This window comes from Glycine soja, chromosome 9 (assembly GCF_004193775.1).
Source record: "Glycine soja cultivar W05 chromosome 9, ASM419377v2, whole genome shotgun sequence".
In the NCBI taxonomy this organism is placed as follows: domain Eukaryota; kingdom Viridiplantae; phylum Streptophyta; class Magnoliopsida; order Fabales; family Fabaceae; genus Glycine; species Glycine soja.
This window is the reverse complement of record NC_041010.1, coordinates 36012729-36033090: the sequence shown is the minus strand read 5'-3', so window position 1 is coordinate 36033090 and position 20362 is coordinate 36012729. Positions and strand designations below refer to the sequence as shown.

Sequence of the window (20362 nt, the reverse complement as noted above, 5' to 3'; positions counted from 1 at the left end):
CCAATGAGTCAAAACGTTTGGACCAAGTGGGAGAATGTAACAATTTTCTATTAATAGCTTTGATTAACTCCTTAATAGTGGTCTGAACGTTTTGGACTTAGAAGGTCTAGTGCTCCATCAGTTTTGGAGTTGAAAAACCAAATATTGAATGACATAAATTGGTGGTAATGACTACTAAATGCATTCTTGATGGTAGAGTGCCTATATATAACACGTGTGTTTGGTCCCTGAGCTTACATCTTTCATTTTTGTCTAATACACCATCTATAAAAGAGAGAGTGAGAACTTATATGAACCAAAACAAAACAACTCTTTCATGGCAATGATTGGAGGTATATTTTGATTTTGTTTTCTGCATTTGTTAACGACATGTGTTTTGTTTTGTTATTTGTAACATCACAGGTTTGATATTTTAGTCTTGCATGCTGATGACTTTGAAGGCAGTGAAAAAGAAGACCTTGTAAGTGGCACCATTAATAATAATGCATATAAACTAAGTAATGCTACTCAAAATTCCATGAGACACAAAAATGACAAGTGTATTTGCTAGCCCTTGATTTGGTTGTGTGATGTGAGTAGCAAAGAAAGTACACCTTCAATTCTTTTTATCCATAGGAATCGAACATAGTATTTGAGGATTTACAACAATCACACATTTTGTTCAATCAACTGAACTAGACCCCCTTGGTTATACCCTCAATTTGAGTTTATGCTTCTAAGTTTCATTTGTCATATTTGAATTGATGATACATTTGTTATGTTGTGATATGATTACAAGAATATCGTATTTGCTTAGCCAAGTACGAAGACAAAGAGGAAGTTAGACAATTGCCTTGCGTCCCATATGTTCTGCCTAAAATGTGTGGATCAATGGCTAAAAATTACATCTGATTGCCCTCTTTGCAAGCAAGGATTACAGAGGTAGAATACTGTGAGATGAGCATTTGCATCATCTCTATAGGGGAAGAAATAATAAGCCAAATAACATATTTCTACTACTAATTGCATAGATCATAGAATTCCTAAGTCACTTTTCAGTTCGAATAAAAGCTTAATTTATAGAGTTAGTTGTGGTTTTTTACATTTCTTCGTGCAATTAAGGTTTCTCTTTCTTTGGAAGATCTTCTTATATGCTCTCCACGCTAGCTAAAGAACTGTAAGATTGAGCCTCTCCAACATGCATATGTGATATAAGCTATTGGTTTAAATATATTTTTAATCCTGATAAGTAAACGTTTTTTTCATTTTTGATCTTTATAAGTTTATTTTTCTAATTATAGTTTATGTAAGTTAACATTTTTACAATTTTGGTCTCTTTAAGATATTTTTTCATTTTTAGTCTATCTAAATTTGTATTTTTTTATTTTAATTCCCGTAAAATTTTTATCTTTTCAGTTATCATAAGTCATTCTCATAGGAAATAAAATTGAAAAAACATAAACTTATAAGGATTAAAATTAAAAAAAAACTTCTAGATACCAATTTTTTTTAAAAAAATGCTAATTTACAAGACTAATTTTTTAAGCGTAAGCTATTTAACTCACCAACTTACCCCAAAGAAGGAAACTGAACTAAATTAAGTTAAACAAGGCATATATGCACATATCATACAGTGCAGGAAATTGCTTTGTAGGGAGTTGATTCATCAGGTCTGATAGTTCAAATAAAGGATAACCAACAATTACAAGATAAAATGATTCTAAGTTAATAGTGCATTGAGTTTAATTTTCATAACTGTTAGTATAAAAAAATTATATTATTAATTAATTAAAAATCACTCTAAATGTATAATTTTTAAAATAATTATTATAAAAATAATCTTACCATACATAATAATTTTTTATAATATAATAATATACCAAAACAAAAAGTTTGCATTACTAGTACATTCTACATAAGATCATATAAATTGTGAAAGAATTTAAACGGTGTCTAACAGCATATTATGTTTCCTATAAGATGCATTATGTTCCATCTATCTGTTTTGGTTACCCAAGTTAAATAACTTGCAACACAACAGAGAAAAAGAAAATGGCAAACACATTTGCATGGTGGTCAGCTACACAATAAACGAAAAGATTACAAACACATTTGGACATAGATGAAAAGTCAAGAATAGTGCCAAATAATTACCTCAAAAAACAAATTAAAGAGGTTAGATCTAGATGGGTCACGTTGCCTCGTGCAACAGAGAGAGTACAACTTGGGTGAATAGAGATAGGCTTTCAAAAGTTTCTTTTTTCTTTTCATTATTTGCAATAGCATCTTTAATAAAATGTGTTTTCACAACTTGTTCTCCATGTTTTCTAGACAAAACATGATGAAAAGAACAAAACAGGTAGAAATCGTTCTGTTTTTTTTTTTTTTTTTTAAAAAAAAGATTAAGATGAAATTTTTTATAAGTTATCAATTAAATATAAAATAAGCACCAAACATTATTCGTAATTCAAAGAATATTTTTTTCGCTAATAAGTGTGACGCAAAATTTTAATATATCAATGGATACATATAAAACAAAGCCAATCTCTCTACATGTCAATTAAAATTTAGGTCTCTAACCATTTCCTATTAGAAATTGCCACTTTAAAGATAAAAAAAAGGGTGTCAAAACTCAAAACGCCCATTTGTGCTGACTGGGGATTCATGCAGACTAAGGCTTGGTTCAATCCAAGTTAGTGGGTGTTTGAGTAGAAGATTACAAATTAAACATACGTTTAAGATAAATGTATATTTACAGAAGTATTACTATCCTTACTTTTACTTTCAACTGACTTTTATATGTTAAATTTGTATAGAATCGCGCGTATCACATTTTTAATTTAAATCCAAACACACACTCACTCAATAGAATATGTACTTGTATTTTTCTCAAGTTAATAGAATATGATAGCTGCCAGTGTGGGCAACATTAGTATTATTTATAAAAATGTGTACTGAAAAGTCTTTCAACATTGGCACCAGTGGTCTAGTGGTAGAATAGTACCCTGCCACGGTACAGACCCGGGCTCGATTCCCGGCTGGTGCATGTTTCTTATAAATTTTTTTATAGCAAGTACTGCTCGTGATCTTGCATACTTGTTCAATCATTGATTATATTTGTGTGGGAAACGAAACATTCGTACAACTGCCACTCCATAAGAGTACAATCATTTTACAACCACTCGATACTCATTGTAAAATAGTGTCTTTTCCTTAACTTTTGCTATTGCCACACACCATCGATATTGCCAAAAGTATTTTTTATTTTTGTGTTAAAATTAAATCATTTGAAGTTTTTTTTTTTTTACCAAATATTAATAGTTAACATGCTGACATTAACAAGGAATAGATCACAAATTTTTCAATCATACACACGCATACAAACGCCCATTTCTTATCTTATTTTTCCTTTCTTTTTCATTATTATATCTCTTATTATATTTATATTTTCTTTTACTTCTTTTTCTCAATCAAATAATATAGTGTCCATACATTATTCCAAACTACAACTGTTTCAAGTATATTACTCATATTGAATGTTTAAAATTTTAAAAATAACCGGATAACTTCATAGAGATAAAATTATCTTTTTCATGAATAAAATAAAAAACAAAACCCAAGTTTAGCAATCAAATTAAAATGGTTTCTGAGATGTATCTTGAAATATCCTCAAGTATTGCACATTTTCTCATTCCTATCCTCCCTTATCGAAAATGTTTGGTTATGGTTAAGCTGGTCTTTCCATCCTCTTTACCATTGGCCTGAATTACGGAAATCAAATCCGGTGTTGATTTTCTTCTAGAGCGAATCTTCCTTTAGTGAAATTATGATATTTTTTTATTATCAATTATGAAATAAAGATTGATTACTGTACTAATACATTTGGAGTGAGGGAGTTCTTTTTCTAATGTGAGAGTGCTTGTATTTGTAGAAAAAAAAAATAAGATTTGAAAAGTTACTTAACTGAGGCCTGTAAACTCTACAAAAACTGAAGGGAAAACATAAAATAAAATAAAAAGAATGTATTGATATTAATGAAGGATGAAAGTTCAGATTTGCATAAGCAAATTGGATGCATCTGTTTTTTTAAGTTGTTTGGCCGCCACAGGTTCTTCACAATGCAGTAGCAACAGCCACAGTGACAACATACCAAGTAAAGGTAATCCACGACGTATTAGTTATTGTTATGCATTTTGATAGAGATTTTGATAGTATTGACGTTAACTTGCTATATTAAATAAGCGATCTTCAAAGATATTTAAATAAACTAGACCAAGAACATCTTTGACACTGAACATCAAGAGATTCTTAACTCTTTTTGTAAGTTCTGTCATGGCACAAAAAGATAACAATCTTAAATCTCTGTCATGCTCAATATAAAGGAAAATATGAACTTTTAAATCATGTCCACACAACTGGAAACTCAGCTTCAAACCCATTATGGGAATCAATGGACCTCAACCTCAAAACATATAATAGTATTGATGTTGTCAATGTTTTCTCATTTTCTCTCCAACTATTCAACAGAAGTGAATTATAGCTACCAATTATTCTAAAATTTCCCCTTCCTCCAATTCCTCTGGCATAGGGAATAAATCACTAGTACCAATTAAATCTATTTCATTTTCTGTTTTCTTTGAAAATTCACCATCAAAATCAAAAAGATCACCAGGATTTGTTTGATCCAAGATATCAGTATAGAAATCCATCAAATCCTGATCAAAGTCAAATGTCATATCTTCAGAGAATTTTAGTTCATTGGTTTCCGTCAAAGAATGTGAAAGATTACCCCCAGTAGCTCCTTCAAACAGAGACTTCTCTGGGGAATCATTTGGTGCTTTCTCAGAACTCATATTTTGGGTCATCACTTCATGTGATAAACTTGATTCCACTTGCTTCATGAGATCAAAAACCTGAGGATCTGCAGAGTTGTTGTCATCTTCTATCACTTCCTCCCTAAAAGATAAACCTTGAGGGAATTGGTTGTCTTCACAATCTTTCTGCAGTGATTTATGTTTGCTGGTATTGACATCCTTAATAACTTCAAAATTGATTCTGTGAGATGGCAAGAAAACAAAAACAACAGGAAACTCCAAAATGACTATATTTGCTAATTGCTGTCTGATTGGCGCTTTTATATCTAACTCCTTGAAAGATGACTTGGGACCCTGTATTCGCATGAACAAGATAAAATTAATAACTAATATGAAATCATGTCTTGATGTGTTCAGTCAATGTGATCCTACAAGTCTGCCAGCTCAGTAGTATACAGAATTTCAACCATAGAATAGGTAAAGAAAACTACTTTCGGGTATTTACGAATGAAAAGCTTTAGACAATCCAGCTGGACTTCACAAAATTGCCTTAGCTGATTCTTCCAAGGACCAGGCTTGAGGTGCTTCTCTAGAATGGAGTAAAAGCTTGTATTTTCATCAACTCTGGAGAACATGAGCATAATATCCTTTCAAAATTGTATTCTATAGAGTCCAACAAGCATGCAATAGGAATGCAAGGTGTGGTATTGTATTCCAAATCAAAGGATTCATCTATGTTACTCACTCATGGTCGAGTAAAACAATATCTGTTGAGTGAAAATGTAATTCAATTGTCCAAGATATAAACTTCTTCCTGAAAGCATTGTATGAAGGAAAAATTAGCAATCAAAAAATGAAGCATTCTTATAATCTACATCTCCATCTGGCATCAATGTGTTAAAAAGAAATCATCACAACTTGATAAAAACCTTATAACAAGAGCCCCGCATATCCACTTTGTATATCACGTATATGGTATATACCAAAAGATCAAAATTAAACAAGGAAACAGTAATGAAAAAAGTACAAAAAACGTGGAAATGACTTGCATGTGCCATCTTCCTAATGCAACAAAAGCTAGTTATAAAATGATGAAAATACCGCTGGTCATATTGAGACCGATTCTTCTCTCTTCTCGACATTCCGTTAGGGAGAAACAACAGTTTGGTTCTCCTGCTCCCAGCAGCATTCTTTAGGCTTCTAAGGTAACGAGGTAACCTAAAATATGCATAAATGCCCAATTTATTTCTCATTCTCTGAGCAGATTCAGCCACCCTCTTCACCTCCTCCAGCAACTTATAGTCTAACAGGGGAACATCCACAAAAATAAAAACAGATTCAGACATAGATAGATTATAAGAATCCACCAACAAAACTATCCAAGTGCATGTGTACACTTTTACAAAAATTCAGACATGATGAATGAAGAAAATGCAAAATCCACAACAAAAATCACATAAAAAGAAGCTGATAATAATTAAATCAAGAACCATGAATAAGGATTTGCATCCTCTGAGAATAAAATAATATAAAGACATAATTTTTAGCAAATATAATTAATGGGCACTTCAACAAATTCACTATTCCTCAAAAAAAAAAAAATGCGTTTTCTCATTCAAACTAACACGACATGACAAAAGGGTCGTTTCTTCTGCTCATGCAGAGACATAATACGAGGTTTAAGGAGCAAAGTACCAGATAATAGGACATTGTCATCGAACTTGGAAAGAGGAAGAAACTGGGTCTGGTTCCTCTTGCCACTACACCCAGTTCGGTCTTTGTGAGACTTCACGCATGGAAGACTGCACGAGTGTAAGGAGCAACCAGGGCACGTGTATTTCGATGGGTTTGATTTGCATTCTTCACACAGTGTTGTTGGTTTCCTAGTTGAGACTTGTTCTTCGGTTTGTGACGCAGAAACAGACATGGTTTGTGCTTCCAATTTCACCGTTGCGGGAAAAAGTGGACGCAATTGGCTAATAAAACGCGACCACCGTGCCGTCACCGGAAAGAATTGCGCCGTCGCCGGACAACTCTACTACCTTCTTCCTCCCTGCCACGCTGAACTTCGTTTCAATTCATAGGAGGGAGCTCACTGCTCTTTAGAATTAGGGTTTCACAAGGTTGATGGGACATATGGGCACAATGAAGTTTTTCTTTTCTTTTCTTTCTCTGAATTAGTTTGTTGGGTTTCATTTAACTCCAATTTATCTTCTCTTACTATTTTTTTAATTCAACAATAACACTTAAATATAAAAAAAATCATCAAAATATATAATAAAATAAACTAAATAATAAAAAAATATAATAAACTTAATATTGACAGTAATAATAAATAAAAGAGAGAAAGTGTGAACATTATATAAGAATGAAATATATATATATATATATATATATATATATATATATAAAAGAGAACCGTTCAAAAAAAAAAAATAGCAAGACAACTTTACATTATCATTTAATAATAAATTCTTATGGATTTTGGTAGCTTATAACATTAATTAAGAAATTAAAAGAGAAAAAAATGTAAACAATGAGAACACAAAAAAATTATGATTTTTTAATTAATATCCTAAGAAAATTGGTTAGTATTTATCAATTATTATATATAATAAATTTATTAGCTTTTAGTATATCTGCTATAGTTTTTAATTAATTAACAATATAAAGTTACAATAATAATACATAAAAACTAAACTAAAAAAAGAACTCATTTCTTCAACTATTTTTTTCTTTTCTTTTTAAAAATTATATCTATAATGACTTTTAATTAATTAACAATACAAAACTACATTAATCATATAAAATAAAACTATATTAATAATACAGAGAAATTAAACTATAAAAAACATTGAGAAGTAAGGCATGATGGAAATGTGAAATCCAACCGTCCATGACATAACCCCCACATGATGTGAAATTCAAAATTCGTAACCTTCCATCTAACCTAGGCAGCATATATATCTAAACAAAGCTAAACGCCCTTTTCTTCTAACTTTTTTTCTTCTCTTTTTGTTATTCTCCTCTCTCACCAACGAAATATTTGTCATTCTCTCCCACACCACGTTTTCTTCCTCCACATTCCTCATTTTCTTCAATTATTGCATTCCCACGCCATCATAGAAACAAAACAACAATACTAACAACGATAGAAAATTTTTAAAATCTAATTAACTGACTTTCATTCCGAACTTTCTCTCTTGTTTTTTGGGAAAATCGACCGTGGACGAATTTTCCCAAGAACGAGAGAGGAGGTGACGGGATTTGATATTGTAATTTTGAAATTTTAATTTTTCTTTCATTTTGCAATCATTGTTCCTCAACTTTTGTTGTCCTCTCATCATTTCATTTTGTGGTTTTTAAGTCAAAAAAGGAACACCAATGTTGGGAAATCATCACAAGATGGAAACTTGTTTTTGAATTTCATTGGTACGAACATGGTGCCTGTGCATTGATCGTGGGTCATTATTAGGCTCTGGAAAGAGAGACAACAGAGAGATAGAGAGAAAAACGTCATGGAAGAAGAGTTCGAGGTGATCGAGGTTGAATACGCGCCTCTTTGCGAGGGTCATGAGATTGATGTTGATTACGAGTTCGATGCACCTCAGTTCTTCAATTTCACACGCCAATTAGAAACTTTTTGGGATGCTACTGAAGTAGAGCAATGGTTTGAATTTGCCCCAAGTTACCCACCTTCACGTAAGAATTTAAGGAAAATCAAACAACGTTGTGATGTTTTTTGTTGTGTTTGAAAAGTGGGTTGAGTTTTATTTTTTTATTTTGTTTGAAGTTTATGAATTATAACATGGGTTAATTGTCACCTTGAATATTTTTATATTGTCAGACAATAAAAAATCATTCATGATATAATTTCTTATGCATGGCAAAAATGTGACTCAATGTTCCATTGCAATTGAATGTTTCTAAAAATGAAAAAAAAAAAGATGATTTTTGTTTTGTTTTGTTTTGGATGTGTTGTTTGAAGCGTTTCTCTTGAAGACGAAATGGGGAAATTGTGGTCCTAGCATAGAGACCGAACAAGTTTCAAATATTGAGGAGAATAATAGCACAGGTATGATTTTCATAGGGTTTAAATTGTAGTTAAATTGATGGCACAATGCTTAGTTTCTTATTATTGTTCATTGTGATTGATGTTGCTCAAAATGATTGTTTTAAAGTTTTTGCATTTCAAACATATGAATATGTTTTGTTGGTTTTATATTGTTTAACATCTTTCTCTTTTAGATATTAGAACTTCTTATTGATGATTTTTTTTGTTAAAAACATCCATTTTCACGGTAGCTTGTAATTGCTCAATTTTCCAAATTCAATTGCATGTATGAAATTTGGGAAGAACGTGTAAGATGAGTCTCTCTATATTTTGAATTTGGACTTTAGTTTTCTATGTAGAATGAACTCTTGATGGGCATTTTTTTGTAGTTTTATGTGAATTCTCTTTAACTTTTCATGTATTATTTGTTTATGTGAGTACATATTTATTTTTAGGACTCGAGTATTGTAATGAAACAATACAAGATACACTAAATGGTAACACAAAGCCTCTTAGCAAGTCAAGTTCATCAAAGGCTAAAGAATTCTCTTTTATGAAACCAACAACCAGTCATTTAGCCAAACAAAAGAACCCTTCAGAAGTTCAGAACCCTCAACATTTAAGGTGATAATTATAGCTCTTGGTTTTCTTGGTGATGATGAACAATGTCATATTTTGTGTCTTATTAAGCATTTCATAATTTCTTTTGAATTTAACTTTGATCCATACTTAAAGATGTTTACTCTATCAACAAAATCCTAAATATGATTCTTAAATTAATTATTACGGAAGTTAATAATCTTATCATGATAATCTATGATAATAAATGATAGTATAACGAACATTTATATTGTTATTAATGCATTATAATTAAATTCATTTTTAAGTTTTATTTTTAAGAAAGTGAAGATTGATTGTTCACTCTATCATCACTTATGATCTTATAAATTATACTGATGTTATGCTTTCACATTTTATCATACGAATAATATAATTGGACATAATTTTTCCTATGTCTTTACCCTTCTAAAATGGTTATATCTATTTCATTCTTTTTGGCTTTGATTTTGATTTTTTTTTTCTTATTTCCTTCCTTTATCGTTCATCTTTTGTCATCTAAAGTCTAAACTTATCAGGTTTCAAAGACAAAATTCTTCTCCCATAGATGGCCAATTAACCAAAAGGCAAAAGCTTGGATCTGGTTACTTACGCAAGGTATATTGAAATTTATAATCTTTCATTCTTCAGTTTTGAATCTTAACTTTAGCTTAATATAATTTTATATCCTTTATATTGCATTTCTTCTCCTTTATTTCTCATAATATCTTTAGTGTTGTTAATGTCATGTTGGAATTTACTTGTTTATTTTCAACTAAGAAAGCCAAACTTTTGGCTTCTTTTATTGTTTGCATGAAAATCTAACTTCTTTTATTAGATTGCATTTTTTTAACAGCAAAAGGATAAGTTAATTTTATTCAAAATAAGAGTCTCAATACATGATGAAATAAAATGAAAAATATGATGACTAGCATAAAGTCATGACTCCCTAAGAAGTGTGTGAGCGAGATGATTCGCTCATCTCCAAGGAAAACACACCACATGGTTGTGATTGCATTCTTTTTTCAAAAATAAACATTAGGAATAAGCACTTATTTTAATTTTGGTTAGTTATTATGAAAATTTTGTATTTAGAAAATATGAGGTCCATTTTTTAATATGATGTTTATAGTTAATATTTGATTCATTGTTTGATTTTTTATTATTCATAACAGGTTGCTCGTTTGAAGCATCACATTATTTTTACACATAAGAAGACTAAGGAGGTAACCATCTTTTTATGGAATATGATCCATTATTTGTTTGATATACAACTTTAGTTTTGTTGTTTAAAAAAATTGTGTTTTCATATAAGAAGAAAGTTGCTGTGTGTAGTAACCTAGACAATTTATTCTTAATTTTGAATATAATTTCTCATAAAATTTGATTTATACAATAAAAATAGATTAAAAAATAAGAAAAATGAATAAATGATAAAATAACTAATGTAGTAGACAGAAATAAAAATAAAAATATTATAAAAATTATTACATGAATAATATAATTGACTTTGAATTGTGATGCAGGTTGATCATAATGATGCCAATTTAGCATCTAAATCAAATGTTACCATTGCTAAAGAACCTAATTTGATGACAGCTCTTAGGGCACATAGACACAAGTATATCAACTACCTCTCAAGTTATAGTTGACATGGTTTTGATACATTTTAGTAATATACCATATCCAACATGATAAATTGTAATGTGTTTGCATTTTAATACGTCTAGAACCAATGTTAAATTGTGCAGACCTACACAATCAAGTTCTCAGGTGCTTAAAGCAAAATCCTTAAATAAAAAAGTAAGTGTTTTTTTTAGTTTGTACTTTTGGAAAAAAAAAATTAACACTCAATCATAGAAAATGTAAATGCATAATTTTTATAATATAATAAATTTTTTGGACATGACAGATTTTGGAGGGTCCAACAAAAATCTTCTCCGAGATGAAAACACCACAACCAACACAGTTTCAAGTAATTAATATTTTTTTTTGTCACACTGTATCTTTTTTTATGCATTCATTTTTAATGGAATTTAGTGATTTTTTTTTTTTTTACTTTTTTTTTTTAGGTGTTCCACTTGAGAACATCACAAAGGGCAATGCAAAACACGTATAATAGCGTTAGTCACTTAAAATTTGCTTTAGTTGTTGTATATTGGAAATTATTTGTTTATTTTTATGTTTCATTGAAGTAAGATTACTTAGTTTTGTATTTCAAGCAATCATATTCCCCTACTCATAGCCCATAGGAGGATTGATATTCACAATGTTTCTACTAATAATAACTAATATGTTTTCCATTGCAGACTCGAAATAGTTTGAACTATAATTCTATATCAAATAATGACACACGGGATCTAAGGTATGAACATATAGATTTTGAATGAAAATATAGGTTTGTTTATTTTTTTTTATGTTTCTTTAAAGTGATTCATTAATTTTTTAATAGTTTTGAAACTCAAAAATAAAATAATTTAGTTACTGGAATATTTTTTATGATTTTTTTTTCAAAAGATTAAATAATCATTATAATTTCTTAAAGTTAGCTTCAAGGTGTTCAGGGTTCATGAATCCAATAAATCTAACCCACTCAAACAACTTTTAGGCGAGTAATAATTTTTTTACTTCCAAATCCGTGAACTCAATGACTAGACATGTTAACATGATATTTTATTTTTTATATTTACTATTTAAATAAATTTTATTTATTTATTTATTTATTTTTATCATTTGCAATTATTTTAAAAAAATATTGAAGTTTTTCTCAATTTTGACCCAATCTGTCATTAATCGGGTTGATTGAGCTTGAGTTTGACAAGGAAAGAATATATAAAATTGACTCAATTTATTAAAAAATACTTTAATTAGACCATGTTAGGAGTTTAACTAAATCCAATCTTGCTCGTGTACACTCCTCCTGTATATCTTTTTAATTATAAAAATACTTTTATTGAAAACTATTGTCCTTACATAACATATGATTTTATTTTATTACTCATTATCTTAAAATTAATTATAAGGAAATTAATGAAAAATTAATTGTTTATTAAATATCACGTATAAATATATAATGTATTAATAAACATTTTTTTATTTTGAAATTATTATCTTAAAGGCAGTGGTTAAAATGATATCATTTGTGATAATATATGTTTTTCTTCTTAATGATTGCATAAATGATAAGTGGGATCATTGATTCATATATGATTCTGTGGGTGCATGTAAATAGGCAATTATTTTATCTGTTACTAATTATAAGAAAATTTCAATTAATTTATATTTTTTTTAAAAAAATTAATTTATCAATTATTTATACTATAATTTTAAAATTATTCATTTCTTCTCTCTATTTACTTACTTATTTTTTATTTTTTATTAGTGTTTAAAGAAAATAATTAATTAAAAATATAAAAAATAATTAATACAATTAAAAATTAATCTTATAAAAAAAAGACGAAGAAGTATTTTTTTTTTAATTTGGTGCAAATATTTTATCCCCCACAGGACAAACTCCAGTGTTGGCTCAAGACACGAGAAATGTAGAACAAATAACAAACTTCAAGGTAGTCATAATGATAAGGTAAGCAATATTAATTCATGTTTTCAAATTTTCTTTCTCTTCGATTTTTATTGAAGAAAAAATTCATTGATTATATATATTGTTCGTCGTTCTTCCATAAACAGCTCTCTAGTAAAAGTGAAAGAGGTGTCTTCCGAAATATCAAAGTATATCCATTGGTAATGAGCATGTTTACTTTTGTTTTTTGTTTTTTCTTTTCGGAAATTACCATGTTTATGCATTGTCCTTCATTGTAATTCCATTTTATTTTATTTTTATTTATTCATAGGAACTAAACGACAACGGATCTCTAAATGAACCGCCCACGAAATTTTTTGGCAAGGTACCAAATATATAGGGATTCATTTTTCTCATTATCTATCCAATTTATCAAGTAATTACTTCTAAGGTTGTCATTTATTGCATGAGGTAGCATCACTTTTTTTAATAGATTTCTGTCAATATATTTTTTTTATTAATTAAAATTTATTAAAATTATGAAATCATAAGTGATACTAATTAAATAAGATTTAGGACCTATAAAATTTTATAATTTTCAAAAAATTAATGAATAATAAAGAATATAAAAAAGTGTTAGAATATGTTGTTAGCATTTCTCTTCCCATATATGTTAATGTTTATATGATGCATGCTTGCATCACAATTATTAATTTTTATTTTACATCCTATTTTGCTTTTCTTTTTCTTGAATCTCGGGACCTAATCAATTTGTAGCTCTCCCTGGCTTCTAATGTCAAACAAACTACAAAATCACCATCAAAGGAGCAACCAATTTCTAAGGTTCATTTCTCTTAGCATTCTTACGAAACAAAATAAGATTCTTTCGTGCTTACAACATCCCTACTAAAGCCTGGATATTCCTATTATTCTATTGAAGGACTTGAAGGAGAATAATAGACCTGGATCATTGTGTCAAGAGCATTAAGGTATGTTAGTAGTTGCAAATTCATTAAAAGCATTTATTGTCCACGAAACACATTTATTGATGTTTGAATTGATAAAATTTCAAAACTACGTATATTAGTATAGTATTAGATCATGAATTTAATTAGAATAAATATGATAGTCTAATAACTTTTTATGATGTTAAACCATCATGAATTTTGTTATATTATAAGAAAATTGTTGACTGCTTTAAAAAGTTTCACCAATAATGTTATTTAATAGTTTATGACAATATAAATTTTTTTACACCGATGATGTATCATAACTAATTAACTGTTAGATTATACCTAGTACTCCTAAGTCTTGATGTAAATTTTACCCATATTCAACTCTTATTTTTTACTTAATACCTTTTTTAAAGGCAAAAGGTAAAAAAGTTATTAAAAATGTAGGAAGCAATATCAATGTTTGAATAAAATGGGGTTCCTTGTTTTTTCTTTTGTTTTTTTATATCAGCAAATTAATAAAATAACATTAAACAAAGGCACAAGGCCTGCCCCAATCTATATACAAGAAGTGCACCAATGCACATGTAAGTACAGCTCCATAGTTACATGATATTAACGTGCCTTTACAACACATAAATATACGGTAACCATCTTACCCCTGATACAATTAAATTCCCCATATATACAGCACAAATGTTAAAAGACCCTTCACAAAAGTCTACAATTAAAGTATGATCCATACAACTTTACTAACACCATGACGTGCACCAATGGGGTCCCTTGTATCAAAGCAGACTTGTATGCTGGTAGAACCAAATCCAAATATGATTTAATTATGATGCCATCATTCTGGGAACTTAACAACTACCTAAATTACATTAAACTCTTGTTTTTGACACAGGAAATTGGACATTAGCAGAAAATAAAGTGGTGTTTTCAAATTGGTGCCGTTAGTCTAGATACATTTGCTCAAAATTCCACAACAAAGCTACTCTCATTGATTGGAAGTTCAACTATAAATAGATTAAAAGCCAACCAAAGGGACCTTGTTTGCTAATCTGAGGAAACTGGAAACAAAGGATTTTGGCTAAAACAAATTACTTAAGGAGGAAGTTTCAAGATAAAACCTTATGCATGTATTATATACAACAAAGCATTAGACTTTTGGAATCTCTTAATGTCAAAAACAAAATGTAATGTGGTACAATTTGAGGCATAAAAATAGTAAAATATTCGTAAATTGTTGCTTGTTGTGGTGTTAAAATTCAAATCGATCCAAAATAAAAATTGAAAACCGCTAAAAAAAATCTGAAAGATGAATTAAATAAATTCTTTTTGGATTTGTTTGGATGATTTTTTTTCTCAAATCAATCAATGTGGTTTGATTTGTAATTTGTGTTTTTGAAACCAAATCAAATCGTAATACTTATATTTAGTATTATGTATTTTATGTGTATATCACTTGAGTTTTATAGTGTTTTGTAATGTTATGCATATGAAATTTATACAATGTATACCATTTTCATTTGTAGGTGACATTTTTAAAATATGTTTGATTTAAATTAGATAAAAATTTGATAAATTTTTATTATAGAAGGTTTAACATATTAATAAATTTTGTTATTGACAATTTTTTGATTAATTTAATTTAGAGGATGAAAAGAAAATATATAAATTTTAATGAATTAATATTTTAGTAAAAACCAAACCGTAAAATATTAATTTTGTTTTATTCAAATTTTATTTTAAATAAAAACCAAATCAAATTGAATCACATATGTTTTATAAGTTTGGTTGAGATATTTTTTTTTTATGAATAATTTTTTTTATGAATAACTGAATCAAATCGAGCCACATATACCCCTAGTTGCTTGTTTCCATTACAGTTACTTGGTTTTTGTAATTTTATAGAATTTGAGTTTTTTTCATTTTCTTTTGACAAACTTGTAACTGTAGGTCTTTTGGTTCACCCCTTTCAGTACAAGCACTCTCTATATACATACTAGTCTTCTTTAATCATTGATTACTTTCAGATTTAAATTAATTAAATGTTAATATTTTAAATTAAAATAAAGACTTAAATATGTTTTTCACTTTTTAAATTGATGAATTATTTTTTTCTGTCTCATCTAACTAATTTTTTATGGTTTTAATGCATAATTTGTATCACTTGTGACTACAGGAAGAACTACAAAACGTATTTCACAAATTTAAGAAATTAAAAAATATAAATTTTGATTTGAAAGACTAAAAAAACAAATCACGTGAGACTAAAAACTACTTAAGCCTTGAAATAAAATTGTTATGCCACTATAATCTGTGAAGTATCGATAGATTTAACTTGTAGCTTGTTTTTTCGCACATTGATTCAAGTCATACGTGTGTTCATTTTCCTAATATTCTAGGCAAAAGCTACTCTGCATACCTTTTGCTTTTCACGTTTTCTATGTAAGTTTGTTTCTGTTGATGCAACACCAAACATTTAATTACTTTAAAGTCCAACATTGTTGCTGAATTAGAGTATCATGTATTTGAAAAATATAAAAAACTTCAGGTGATAAGTTTAGCTAGTGGTTAGAATGAATTACCTTGGATTTTCCTTATAAAATTTGATATAAAAAAAAAAAATCTATTAACCTTTTTTTTTAATTTTGAATCATCCAGTAATATTCATTTCAATTTTTTTACCGAACAAATACTCTTTTGTACTTATATTTCAAGCACAACAAACACCGTTCCGTTCATCAATTCATCAAAGGCTACCCACCCCAAACTAAAATAGAACATATATGGAACATGATAAATATTAGAGTATAGTTTTCTGTAAAAAAAAGTATAATTTAATTTTAGAAGTTAGAAAGGAGATCGAAGTAGATCACCCTTGCTTTATTATTCATCAAAGGCTACCCGAAAGTGAAGTTACATTGAATCAAGCAAATTTAATTTGTTGACCAAAATATAGAAATCTGAATTAGATCGAGTTTCCATCAATTGAAGGATCATAGAAAATGAAGTAAATTGAAAGGCAGATATCCATGCTCGCATATGGCTTGAATCACCGCAAGATGCCATTGAGTCTATAAATAGTGTACTTTGGAAGAAAATAGTTAAAGTTATATTAGGGAGGTAAAATTAGTTAAAAAGTTAGTTGAAATATGTGAAACTAATTAGAAATTAAAAAGTTAATTGAGAGTTGAAAAATTAATTTCATAAATATAAGTCTTCGATAAAATTAACTGTAGTTAAGTAACTAAAAATTTTAAGATGACTGAAAAATAATAAAATTATGATTTATTTAAAAAAGATAAATAAGAAATTTAATAAATATATTAACAATAAAAAAAATATAAAAAAAATTAGAAGCTAGCATTGTAAAAAAAATGCTACTTGAAGTGATGTTTCAAAGAAAGTAAAAAGTTACTGCTACTAATTAAAAAAACTTTTTATCAAATAGTCAATTAAGAAAAAAACTAATTGAAATATCCATAACAAGTCACTCAATATCTATATTCAACAAATCTTGATCAATATAGTCTATCCAATAAGCAATTTAATTGAATCAATAACAGAATCGTGCTGAAAATTTAAAGAGCTTAAGGTTTAGCGATAGTGTACCATTAATTTTGATGCTGGTTCATTTTCTATTTTTGAGAGCTATGAATCTATTTTTCAATTGAGATTTTCACGATTTTAGTTAATTGTATAATCAGGATATCTTGCAGTATTTTGAACCTTGAAACTTGTGCTTGTCATAGTTAAGTTTGATTTTTTCAGTATCTTCATTGCTTTCATCATTTGCCATCAATTGTTTGTATTATGAACAACAAGAATATATTTTTCTAACTGCCATGAGCAGTATTTTGTGCCATTATGAACAAGAAGAATATATTAAGGTAGTTATTGTTAGAAAGAATAGGACATCATATAGATGGAAGCTTATGACTATCGGAAAGAAATGATCAGCTACAGCTTGCAGCCTTTATTCATTAATGGTGAAGCTTATATACATCTGCAACTTGAGTTCTGTTACAACTGAAAAACTAACTAACTAATTCAGCTAACTAACTAACTATTTATGTTAAATCTGTTTATACTGCTAAGAGCCCCCCTCAAGTTGGGAATGGATATTTATCATTCCCAGCTTGTTACAAAGGTGCTGAAAGGTAGCTGGTGGTAAAGCTTTGGTGAATATGTCGGCAAGTTGCATGGAGGATGAAACCGGAAGGAGCTTGACAAGACCCGTAGTGACCTTGTGGCGGATAATATGACAATCGATCTCGATATGCTTTGTACGCTCATGGAAAACGGGATTTGTTGCTATCTGAATTGCAGATTGGTTATCACAGTATAAAGTGGCTGGCTGAATGAATGATACACCAATATCTTGGAGAATATACATTAGCCATTGCAGCTCACAGACAGTAGAGGCAAGAGCTCGATACTCGGCTTTGGAGGAGCTGCGGGAGACGGTGGACTGTTTCTTTGACTGCCACGAGATGAGTGAAGAACCCAGATAAACCAGGAACCCTGTGGTGGATTTGCGAGAGTCTTTACACCCCGCCCAATCCGAATCACTGAAAGCTCGGAGTTGGGGAGTCCCGTTTGCTGCGAAGAAGAGCCCGGATCCGGGTGAGCCCTTGAGGTATCTCAATATGCGGAAAGCAGCTTGAAGATGAGTAGTGGTAGGAGCTGACATGTACTGGCTGAGCTGTTGAACAGCGTACGCAATATCTGGGCGAGTGTTGGTGAGGTATATTAATCTTCCTATGAGCCTTCGATAGGAAGATGAGGACTCGTCAGAAAGAGAATTCCCTAAGTGCATCTGCAATTTGACGGAATAATCCATGGGTGTCGAGTGCGGCTTGCATCCTAGCATACCTGAATCAGACAAAATGTCTAAGGCATATTTTCGTTGGCATAGATGGATTCCATGATTGGTACGGGCAATCTCGAGTCCCAGAAAGAACTTCAAGTCACCAAGATCTTTTATTTTGAATGTTTGATCCAAGAGGGTGGTGATCTCTTGTATTTCCAGCATACTGTTTCCCGTGAGTATGATGTCATCGACGTATACCAAAAGTATGGTAGTAGCTGACTTAGTGAGCTTTAAGAAAAGAGAGTGGTCCGAGTTAGATTGTTGGAACCCATGGGAGACTAAGAAACTTGATAGCTTGGTAAACCATTGTCGGCTGGCTTGTTTAAGCCCGTAGAGAGACCGTTGAAGACGACAAACAAGCTTTGGGTTTTCAATGTCAAGTCCAGGGGGAATTTTCATATATACTTCCTCTTCAAGCTCTCCATGGAGGAACGCATTGTTGACATCCAATTGTCGCAAGTGCCAGTGGTTTTGTGCTGCTAACGCGAGAAGAACATGAACGGTAGTGAGTTTTGCCACCGGAGAGAACGTGTCGAGGTAGTCTAACCCCTCCAGTTGGGTGTAACCTTTGGCCACCAAGCGTGCTTTATACCTTTCTATGGAACCATCAGCCCGGTATTTAATCTTGTAAATCCATCTGCATCCGATAGCTACCTTGTGAGGAGGAAGAAGTGTGAGTCTCCAAGTGTTATTCATCTGCAAAGCTTGTAACTCGGCCTTCATCGCCTTAACCCAGCAGTCGTGGCGAGAGGCTTCGGCATATGATGAAGGTTCTGTGGCTGATGAAATGGTCATCACGAAGTTCCTATGAGCAGGTGAGAGGCGTGAGTATGAAAGTACGGAGCTTAGTGGATAACGAACAATCATTGAAGTTTCTGGTGTAGATGAAGCAAGAACTCTGTGGTAATCCTGAAGGTATGTTGGGGAATGTATTGATCGGGTTGAACGTCTAAGGTGTGAAGGGTCTGGTTTGGTTGAATGTTCATCACAAGAGTGTATTGTTTTTGTGGGTTGAGAGGAGTGGCTTTCTTCTGGTAGGTCATGGTCTTTGCCGGAGAAGGATGTCGGAGATGGAGATGGAACGGAGTTATCTAAGTTTAGATATTGTGTATTAGGTAAGTATGGAAAATGATTTTCATAAAAAATAACATTTCTTGATGCTGCAACATCGTGAGAATGCAAATCATACACAAGATATCCCTTTGTATGAGTTTTGAAGCCAATGAAAATGCATGGGTGTGCTCTGGGGTCAAATTTTTGCCTATTTGCTTTGATTGTGTTGATATAACACAAATATCCGAAGACACGGAGATTGGACATATCACAGGGCTGTTTATGCAGTTTTTCGTAGGGTGAAATGTTATTTAAGAATGGTGTGGGAATGCAATTGATTAGAAATGCAGCGTGCGGCAAGGCATAACACCAAAAAACAGGTTGCAAATTTGCCTGAAAGAGAAGTGCTCGTGTGACACTGAGCAAGTGTTGATGTTTCCATTCTACAATACCATTTTGCTCTGGGGTTTCGATACACGTGGTTTGGTGTACGATCCCCTTCGATGCATAATA

At 30.5% G+C, this 20362-nt stretch overlaps 2 protein-coding genes and 1 non-coding gene across 3 annotated transcripts; 2 read left to right on the top strand and 1 right to left on the bottom strand.

Moving 5' to 3' along the window:
• The first annotated feature begins 2954 nt into the window (after window positions 1–2954).
• On the top strand, window positions 2955–3025 carry TRNAG-GCC. The gene has a single exon. It is a non-coding gene; the product is annotated as a tRNA-Gly (tRNA).
• A 1237-nt stretch (window positions 3026–4262) lies between these two features.
• LOC114368621 (box C/D snoRNA protein 1-like) lies at window positions 4263–6975 on the bottom strand. Its single transcript, XM_028325838.1, has 5 exons — window positions 6489–6975; window positions 5895–6096; window positions 5539–5607; window positions 5285–5417; window positions 4263–5147 (listed from the first exon to the last, which is right to left on the bottom strand). The coding sequence occupies exons 1-5, from the start codon at window positions 6718–6720 to the stop codon at window positions 4527–4529; spliced, it is 1257 nt and encodes a 418-aa protein (XP_028181639.1). The 5' UTR covers window positions 6721–6975; the 3' UTR covers window positions 4263–4526.
• An 817-nt stretch (window positions 6976–7792) lies between these two features.
• LOC114425512 lies at window positions 7793–15156 on the top strand. Its single transcript, XM_028392458.1, has 16 exons — window positions 7793–8495; window positions 8782–8868; window positions 9303–9471; window positions 9984–10062; window positions 10620–10670; window positions 10971–11065; window positions 11196–11247; window positions 11357–11419; window positions 11517–11567; window positions 11754–11809; window positions 12952–13027; window positions 13132–13185; window positions 13296–13349; window positions 13742–13807; window positions 13905–13953; window positions 14822–15156. Exons 1-15 carry the CDS (start codon window positions 8312–8314, stop codon window positions 13950–13952), a joined length of 1185 nt encoding a protein of 394 aa, XP_028248259.1. The 5' UTR covers window positions 7793–8311; the 3' UTR covers window position 13953; window positions 14822–15156.
• Window positions 15157–20362: the final 5206 nt, after the last annotated feature.